The sequence below is a fragment of the Leptonychotes weddellii genome, chromosome 3 (assembly GCF_054177405.1).
Source record: "Leptonychotes weddellii isolate Sample4059 chromosome 3, ASM5417740v2, whole genome shotgun sequence".
Classification (NCBI taxonomy): domain Eukaryota; kingdom Metazoa; phylum Chordata; class Mammalia; order Carnivora; family Phocidae; genus Leptonychotes; species Leptonychotes weddellii.
Window position 1 is genome coordinate 162714755 of NC_138371.1, and position 10576 is coordinate 162725330.

Below are 10576 nucleotides of genomic sequence, written 5' to 3' on the forward strand. Positions count from 1 at the left end.
CCTCCATAACCTTTTCATTTGGGTATTTATTTAATGCCATTTATTCTGATCTGGTAAATTCAAAAGGACACATAGTAGATACTTAGTCACTGGATTGGTCCAGGTTATATGAAGACTTCTATTTTAGCCTTCCTCAGAGGAAGCCTTTTAGAAACATTTTCTGGTAGCTGCCGACTGTGGGAAGACAGAGGAAAAGGCCACGTGCGCAGCAGCGCTCACGACTTCTGTAGAAAGGAGTCTGAGTGCGCTGTTCTGGCCTAGATTCCCCACCGTATGATGAGTTACGCTTACCTCAATTCACCTTCCTCAGCCCGGCTCGTGATTATGCCTTCTCCGCCTTCTCCCCAGTTTCAGATTAAACATGAGGTTGATCTTTGTCGTTCAAATGTTTTGGTTTTGAACCAGTCTTTCAAAATTTGAGTAATTTTTATTCCCTCAATTCTAATTAAAAATTTTAAATTTTAAAGTGGAATCGTATCAGGTAGGAAACAAGCCTGATATAGTTGGGCATGTCCACGTGATCAAAGAAACATTTTAAAATGCAAGTAATTAACTGTAGGGTACAAGATTATTTCCCAAATCTGGAATCTTTGAACAACGTTGTTAACAGTAATTTTTAAGTCGAGAGGTTCCACTCTGGAATTTTCCAGAGAACAGAAGTTTGTGTTTGATGATCTGAGCTTTATAATCCGCTACAAGACGGGAGCGGCTGTCCCATTTCCAGGATCCCTCCAGACTCCAGAGGAGCGGCAGCCTTGCCCCCACCGCCCGCCGCGCACCGCCCCCTGCGCACCACCGGCCCGGCCCGCACCCACGACCAAGCACCGCAGGCCCCGCACCCACGACCGCGCACCTCAGGCCCCGCACCCACGACCGCGCACCCACGACCGCGCACCTCAGGCCCCGCACCCACGACCGCGCACCCACGACCGCGCACCGCCAGCCCCGCACCCACGACCGCGCACCGCCGGGCCACACAATCCCCTGTAAGCTGAGCTGGGGCTCTCAGAGTCTGGGCCTTCCTGCCGCCCCTCCTCACTTTGCCACCGAAGGTAAGATTTTAACAAATCCCACCAGTTCTTTGGAAGTGAATGGATTGCTTTAAGCCTTCCAAGTCAGGTGAGAGAAGCGGGCAAGACAGGGGTGGGACAGTAGCTTAGACTTCGTGGTCCTGAGCCTGATTCACTGGCGCCTTTCATCCCTGGAGCTGAGACCTGTCCGAGTCCTTTGGTGAATAGTCTTACTTGTTCTAGTGGAAAGTTAAATGTCATTAATTTTTTTCCCCCTGCCCTCTAAATGTCACTAACTTCTTGGAGATACAGCAGCAAAGAAGAAATCGGTCTCAGCCACGCTTTAGTCACCGAAGGGTACCGAGTCGGCGGCTACCTACTGAAGCCCCTTCTGGGGCAGGGCCAGCGGTCAGGCCGCTTCCCAGGGGCCGGAGTCAGGGCCTGGCTCCCACTTGTGTCAAACTACATTTTTCCCATTAAAGAAAAGACCGATTTTATCTAACTCCAGGCTGAGATGGCCTATGTGTTTTCCGAAGTTCTCGCTCTCTAGAGGCTCCACTGTCCTCTGAACTTGATACCTGGAGCCAAAGGATGGGCACTTCCAAAATCTAACCTTTTGAATATAAGCTTCCGAGTGGTACGAAGACTGGATGGTCTTCAGTCTCATATTTTGGGTTTACTTTATGCCTAAAGTTTGCAGGTCTTTCCATGATAAGCTCAGAATCTCCTAATTCTTGAATAAACTGTTGACAGTTTCCTTTAAGGAGGGGGAAAGATAAGTGGATTGTACTTCTCAAAGAAAGTGTTTTCTTTCTCTTTCAGGATTTGACTTTTGTTAACGTTTGACAGGGGGCCTGCACCGGGATCCAGAACGGCGCAAATGCCCCAGGCTATGTGTCAGCATTTACAGCTCAGGGGAGCTGGTGGCTTTCCTTGTAAGAGCTGGAGGTCAGTTCCCGCCCTCGGCCCCTGAGAAGAGCGGATTTTTGTATCGCACAGCAGTCTATATGCACTTAACGTAGAAATTTAAAAGTGAGCCATTTTATAAAAGAATCTCCCTGTAAAGAAGTATCTTATTTATAGATCTGGATTTTTAAAATTTTTAAAATTTATTCTTTTTAAGTGGGCTCCACGCCCAACACAGGGCTTGAACTCATGACCAGCCAGGCACCCCTTAAATCTGGATTTTTAGATACAAGCTCTTACTCATCTGGAAATGAGACATGGACACTGTGCCCTTCGAATCACAACATACAAACTAGAAGGGGAGCATCAAGACCATTTACATTATTCTGCAATATTAGCTTATACTCCGTGAAATAGGAAGTCTGGCATACCGGAGATGGTAGCTAGTCCCGAGCACGGGAATCAGGTGCCTTTGGCTAGCCGATCCTTCTCCCCACAAGATTCTATGGAAGTGAAATCGAGCTGACAATAAAGGCAAGCACAGTGCCATCTTACCATCAGGTGGGGATTCTGCCCCAAACCCCACGGCACACCTCAGTTGGCTTAGAGAGTCTCTTACCGCTCCCCAAGCCCAGACGTTGGAGGAGTCAGCACCACGGAGCTGGCCACCCCAGGCTAAGTTACCACTCCAGCCTTCCACAGCATCCCTTGGGATCCTTGGAACTCACTCACAGGAATAATCTAGTTCCATCAGGGCAGGCCACACCTGGAACACTCCATTTTACCACAGACAGAGGGGAACAAGTGACAAAGGGAGGGTGACCAGGAGAGGGAGAGCTCTTATGACTTCTCATTAGGAATGAAGGAAGCAGCTGGGAACAGGGAGGCTATTTTCAAATACTCTATGGGCCGTGCTGCCGAACAGAGGAGGGCTAGACCCGTTCCGAAGAGCTCCGGGAATAAGAGAGACCCCGGTAGCCAGCTCTGGCTCACTGTGGAGCTCAGATGGACCTGCCTGTCTCCTGAAGAAGCCTGCTCCCTATGGCCTGGCAGGGTTCCCAGGTGTCCTCGGCTCCCCTGCACAGGGCCCGGGAGGGGGCCTGCCGCGGTGGCTGGGGCGAACCTCTGTGAGACATTTCCCACAGCACACTCAGCAGCAGGTCATAGGGAGCGCTCCGTACACAATCACGATCGCCCGTGCTCAGTCCCGCCCAACGGATCAGCTTCTTCAGGGGATGGGGTTCAAGTGACACTGAGGTCTCTTCCATTCCCAAGATCCAGATTCTAGAATAAGGGGATAGTTTTTGAACACTATTTCTATTCATCTATTATTAATACATAGCAGGAAAACAAACTTCATATGCTTAGTTTTTATAAAAGTGACTACTTGATATTTCTTTTTATACTCCTTCTTTTAAAAGCATACAAACCTCAGAAGCCCATGAATATAATTTTGTGAAATAAAAATTAGAAACATTAATACAAATACAGCTTAGAATTGTATCATATCACTTAAGTAAACGATTATAGTATAGTATCACACTTCTTTCATTTTAAAGTAAGTTATAAATGGGCTTAAATTTTTTTTTTTAATTATTCAGAGGTAACCATGAGTCCTTCTCTTTCTCAGAAGAAAAAAACACAAGAGGTTTCTCTAATTTTAAGTGCATTTTGCGATTAAAGAAATATGGACGCATAAAGGGAATACACAGACGTAGATGGTTTGATAAATCCCAATGAGGACCAGCTAGTCAGTTATGTTCTTCTACTGGGCGATCTGGCAAAGTATCACTTTAATGGGTGATAACCCAGTGTTTCAAGCAATAAAGAAAAAGAAATAATCTAGTTTTAAATACTCGATGGCCATTTTTTATATAACTTAAACTTATTCAATACATTAAGTACATGTATTATTAAATAATTAATATTATTTAAATTGAGGAATATGTCACTGATCTTTAAGGAAAGCTCCAGAAGTCTTAGCAGTAGTTCCACACTTCCCCAGCAGGTGGCAGATTTCTTGTCATACTTTCCTCTTATTTTCCTAGAAGCCAGTGCTAGAGCTCATCATGAGTCACAACTGTAGGGGAGGAAAATGTATTTAGTTATTGAAATCTTAAATATCAAATTAGCTTATTAGCATATATCTCACCAAATTCAGAGATACAGAAAAAGCAGCACAGGTGCTGACTGAGGATCCTTTCATTTGTTTAGTACCTATTTGCTTCCTTATGTGAAATGCGATTAGTTCTTTGTACATTACGGTACTTATTATATTGTATCACAAGCACTCACATTTTACCACTTAGAGGGGAGTTCTCATGGGTCACAGGGACCACATCTTTTTTATCTCTGTTATCTCTAAAGCCTAGCACCCTGCCTGGCAATGGAAGCCTTGAAAAATACTGAGAGGTTACTCACCACGCACAAAGAGCCTATGGTTAACATAATGGAACAACAAAGAGCAGAAGCCATATGTGGTCCTCTTCTGAGATGGGAGAGACAAGACCACTCAAACACTGACAGAAGGTGACACAAATGTGAGGATCAGTACTAGCGAAGACTCTTAGACACCAAAATGGTTTCTTCTTCCGCATCACTGAGCTGTCACATACTGGTCTTAAAACTAACATATTTAGGGCGCCTGGGTGGCTCAGTTGGTTAAGCGACTGCCTTCGGCTCAGGTCATGATCCTGGAGTCCCGGGATCGAGTCCCGTGTCGGGCTCCCTGCTCGGCGGGGAGTCTGCTTCTCCCTCTGACCCTTCTCCCTCTCATGCTATCTCTCATATAAATAAAATCTTAAAAAAAAAAAACAAAAACTAACGTATTTAAAATGACATTTTCAAGCAGAAATGTATTAAAGTACGATTTAAATGCATCCTCTTCCATAATTCGAGATGTTAGACTATGTTTCTCTCTTCACTAAATTCCACTTGAGAGATAATAAAGAAATATAAAAGGGAGTAACAATGAGAATGGGGGAAGTGGTTATGAAACATCGTTGGAGCAGAGTTATGAATGAATTTCTAAAAATTGAAGACAGAACATGTAGCTGATACACGAGCATATGGCTGGGAAGAGGAGCTGATTTTCCCGACAGAGGAGGATCTCGTAACAGCAAACACTGGTGGGGCGTGAGTGAGAAGGTGAAGCAGTAACTGAAACACTGTCAGGAAAATCTGTGCCTCTCGGCTTCCCACTCTCATTCTGTCCTTACGTTTCACAGAGAACTGGTCCGGCTGTTTATTCCAAGACAAAAAGTAGAAGATGATTTTTGAAAACAAAAAAAAAAACAAAAACAAAAAACAAAACTGAACAATCTACTGAGAGACAGAGATTGATTTTCATATGAGTGTCAGTGCTATTGAATAAAATGCCCTCATTTTGGCTTTTGGCCAGGCTGGTGTGTAGCATGGCCTTTATCTGTTCCGTGCCCGTACATCCAGAGAAGTCTGTCAGTTCTGCACATGCTAATGCACCTAGAGTTATTCATTAACCCTCCCACTCAGGGAAGAAGCCTACTGGAAAAACAGACATTTTTACACAGAGGAAACGCTTGCCAGCTCTCTGTATTGATCAATCTAATCTTTTACTCTTAAAAATATAAAAATAGCCAAGGATCTCCAGGCATCTGAGGAAGACCAATAGCAAAAGAAAAAAGGACCAAGATGAACAATCAACATACCCAAAAGAAATAAAGGTAACAAAGAGAACCAAAGAGGTACTTAAGATAATTCTAATATTTTCCAGATTATTCTGAAAATGAAATTCGATGAAATCATAAAATAAGAAGACACTGAAATTCAAAGGCAGCAGAGAAAAAGATCTGCAAAAATTAAGATGGGATTGCCCCCTTCAAAAAAAAAATCAATAGAAGTAAAAAAAAAAAAAAAAATCCCCTGAACAGAGGGGAAAATTAGGAAATATAAAAAGAAAATATAACTACAGAAATACAAAGAACTGTAGAAGACTACTATGAACAATCATACACCAAGGAACTGGGACAACCTAGAAGAAATGAATAAATTCCTAAAAACATACAACTTACCATGAATATACTGATTCATGAAGAAACAGAATACCTAAACAAACCAATTACTAGTAAGGAGACTGAATGAGTAATCAAAACCTCCTGAGAAACAAAAGTCCAGGACCAGATGGCTTCACTGGTGAATTCTACCAAACATTTAAGGAATAATTAATACCAATCCTTCTTAAACTTTTCCAAACAATAGACAAGGAAGGAACACATCTGAACTCATTTTATAAGGCCAGCATTAACTTGATCCCCAAACCAGAAAAGGACACTACAAGAAAAGAAAATTACGGACCAATATTCCTGATAAACAAAGATGGAAAAATCCTCAACAAAGTATTAGCAAACCAGATTTAACAATACACTAAAAGGATCACACACCGTAATCAAGTGGGCTTTTTCCTAGAGATGCAAGGATGGTTCCACATCCACAAATCAACCAACACGACACACCACATCGACAAAACGAAGGATACAAATATGATCATCTCAATGGATGCAGAAAAAGCATTTGAAAAAACTCAACATCCATTTATGATAAAAACTCTCAACTAAGTGGATATAGAGGGGACTCTACCTCAACATAATAAAGGCCATATATGACAAGTCCACAGATAACATCATACTCAATGGCAAAAAGCTAAAAGTTTTTCCCCTCAGATCATGAACAAGATAAGAATGCCTACCCACGCCACTTTTATTCAACATAGTATTGGAAGTACTAGCCATAGCAATTAGGGAAGAAAGAAAGGCATCCATGTTGAAAAGAAGTAAACTGTCGCTATTTGCAGATGACGTGATATTATATATAGGAAACCCTAAAGATTCCACCAAAAAACTATTTATTACTATAAATGAGAATTCAGTGTGATCACAGAAATAAAAATTCATATGCAGAAAATAGTCTTTCTATGTACAAGTAACCACCAGTAAGAAGATACATTGTAAGAGAAAATCCCATTCATAAATAGTAACAAAAAGATTAAATACCTAGGAACAAACTTAAAAAGATACGTATAAAGCTTAGATGATTAAAATGTTATGATTCTTGACAAACATAAAACTGAACCTGAACATAAAGAAAGATACAACACATGCTTAAATGGGAAGAACAGTTTTCATGAAGATGTCAATACTCCCTAACCTAATTAATAAATTAATAACAGTAGTGCATTAAAATAAATTTAATAAATAAATTTAATAAATTTAATGTAATCTTCCCTCCAGCACCCTCACCCCCCAAAAAAACCCTGAAAAATTTTGACCTAGATAAGATGATTCTAAAGCTTATATGGAAAAATGAACAGGAGTACCAGGAAAACAACAACAACAAAGTAGCAATGAGGGGAGAGAAGCCCTACTCAATATTAAAACATGCTCTAAATCTTCAAAAAGGAGTGTGAAATAGGCACATGTATAGACAGAGATCAATGGAACAGGATAAAAAATGTGCCAAATGAGACATAAATAATACAGGAATTTAGTATACGATAAAGGTGGCAACACAAATCTCTGGAATAAAGATCATTAATTTTTTTCCAGTGTTGGACAACAATCCTCTAGAAAAAAATGAGCAAAGGAAAAGAATAAACAGTTGGAAAACAGAAGAAATTACAAATGGCCCTTAAACATATGACAATAGCCTCAACTCCATTCATGTTATGGGTTGAACTGTTTCCCTCCAAAATTCATATGGTGGAATCCTAACTTGCAGGACTTCAGAATGTGACCTTATTTGGAAATAGAGTCTTTACAGAGGGAATGAAGTTAAAATGACGCCATTAGGGTACACCCTAATCCAACATGACTGGTGTCCTTGTTGAATGAAGAAATCTGCACACAGACATATAGAGAGAGAAGACAAGGTAAAGGGAGCCAGAGAGAAAATGGCCACCTACAAGTCAAGAAGAAGGCCTGGGACAGGTCCTCCCTCACTGCCCTCAAAAGGAACCAACCCTAATGACACCCGGATCTTGGACTTCAAGTTACCAGAACCGTGAGACAAATAACTTCTTTTGTTTAAGCCACCTAGACTGCGGTACTGTGTTAGAGCAACCCCAGAAAACTAATACAGCTTGCAATAAGAGAAATGCAAAAGTTATAAAATATATACCATAGCCTTAAAAATGATTGCCTCTTTGTGTTTGAGTAAAAGACGTCTTCCAACTTTATCCTATATACTTCCATGTTGTTTTAATATTTATAACATATCTTACATTTGTAATTCAAAATTAAGTAAAAAATTCAATAATCTTTCATAAAGCTTATTTTTTAATCTCTTATTTTTATACAAATACATATGTAAACATATACAAACACACCATTTTTCTTTATGATGGGGTCAATCATATTACAAATATTATTCTATATTTTTAACTTAAAATATGCTGTCAGCAAAACACATTTATCTCAATTCTCTTGAAAGGCTATGCTATATTTCATTGTTTGTATGTAATGATGTTTATATAATCAATAGTCTATTAATGGATAAATTATTTCTTATTTCTTGCAGGGCTTGAACTCATGACCCTGAGATCAAGACCTGAGCTGAGTAGATCAAGAGCTGGATGTTTAACCAACTGAGCCACCCAGGTGCTCCACTGGATAAATTATTTCTATCTCATTAAAAACAATGGTAACAATCATACGTATACATATATCTTTTCTTTTTCTTTTTTCTTTTTTTAAAGATTTATTTGAATGAGAGAGAGAGAGAGAGTGTGTATCTGTGTGTGGGGGGAGGGGCAGAGGGAGAGGAGGAGAGAGAATCTCAAGCAGACTCCTCACTGAGCATGATAGCCCTATGTGGGGCTTGATCCTGCGGCCCTGAGATCATGACCTGAGCTGAAACTAAGAGTCGGCCTAACCGGCTGAGCCACTCAGGCACCCCATCATTTCTCTTTTTTAAATGTAAATTTGTTAAAGTGAATTGCTGGGTCAAAGGGCACACATATTTTAAATTTTTATACATACCGTAATATTTCCTTAATTTATACAGCTACTGTATGTATGAGTACATGAGAGTGCTCACTTGTCAATACCCTTGCTAAAACTGGATATTATTAATCCTTTTAACTCTTTCCAATATGATAAGAGAAACATTTCATCTCATGTTCTGTGCATTAAAAATTTTTGACGTAATTATGTAAAATTTCATTTTTCTCTTCCTTTTACTTTCTTCCTTTTCTCCCCCTTCTCTGTCTTATCTCTTTCCCTTCAAAACAGTTATATCACACCACTTACAGAATCTTCTTCTGGGGCGCCTGGGTGGCTCAGTTGGTTAAGTGACTGCCTTCGGCTCAGGTCATGATCCTGGAGTCCGGGGATCGAGCCCCGCATCGGGCTCCCTGCTCGGCGGGGAGCCTGCTTCTCCCTCTGACCCTCCCCCCTCTCATGTGCTCTCTGTCTCTCTCATTCTCTCTGCCTCAAATAAATAAATAAAATCTTAAAAAAAAAAAAGAATCTTCTTCTGCACTGAAATGGTGTCTTAATTATTTAATTTATTAATTAAAAATACATGTGTGTTTTATTTTTTAAAAAAGATTTTATTTCTTTTTTGACACAGAGAGACTGCGAGAGAGGGAACACAAGCAGGGGGAGCGGCAGAGGGAGAAGCAGGCTTTCTGCCAAGCAGGGAGCCCGATGCGGGGCTAGATCCCAGGACCCTGGGATCATGACCTGAGCCGAACGCAGATGCTTAAGGACTGAGCCACCCAGGTGCCCCCGTGAGTGTTTTAAATACTGAACTTCTCAGAAAATAACCACACTAGTTTTGTTAAGGAATACAGAAAGTCAAGATGAAACAATTTCATGCTTATGTGAGAAAGTTTATATATATATAACATTTTTATGTTTATATTTAACATTTGAACTTCTTGAAAAAATAAAGCTGAGGAAATTAAGAATTTTATTCTGAACCACTGGAAAGAATTATTGTTAAGGATTAATATAACCTGTGAAAGTCTCTAACACGGACTAGAGCTCAGTGCTATTTTTAAAAAAGAGTAAAGAAAAACAGAATTAGGCACTGATGAGGAAAGAATTACGAGGCAATCAAGAAGTTTATATCAGCTTTAAAGGCATATTCAACACTTATTTGTTGAAGGTTTATGCTGAGCGAAGAAATGCTCAGGTAACCACAGTTTAATCTTGGAAATGGAAGCACATCGAAACCGAGTCATGCTCCAGCCCTAAGGCTGCGAGAATCAGGAACACACGGGAAATCCCTATGCTGTAGGAGATTCGTCTAGGAGATAGGAGGTAATATTTCTAGTTACTATGTAAGTCTTTTACTAAATCTCAGGGCTTGGATTTTACCTTTTGGGAAATTTGATATAATCTTAAAGACAAACATTTTTTCTTTTTTTACCGCTGTGTCAGGAGGCTAATGCCACAGCACCCGGATCTGTGGTGACATGAACTGAAGTTCTATCCATGGGGGAAGAGATTCTCTATCCATGTTTTTTTTTTAAAGGTTTATTTATTTATTTATTTGACAGATAGAGACACAGCAAGAGAGGGAACACAAGCAGGGGGAGTGGGAGAGGGAGAAGCAGGCTTCCTGCAGAGCAGGGAGCCCGATGCGGGGCTCGATCCCAGGACCCTGGGACCATGACCTGAGCC

The 10576-nt window shown here is 40.7% G+C and overlaps 1 protein-coding gene across 2 annotated transcripts in view; it reads right to left on the minus strand.

The window, feature by feature from the left end:
• Positions 1-3565: 3565 nt before the first annotated feature.
• Positions 3566-10576, minus strand: part of UGGT2 (UDP-glucose glycoprotein glucosyltransferase 2) — a 178217-nt gene continuing 171206 nt past the window's right edge. For both annotated transcript variants that reach the window (XM_081815115.1, XM_081815116.1), the window contains one exon: positions 3566-3996. In XM_081815115.1, coding sequence (XP_081671241.1) covers positions 3974-3996 — 23 coding nt within the window. In that variant the 3' untranslated portion in view covers positions 3566-3973. The remainder of the gene's footprint in view (positions 3997-10576) is intronic.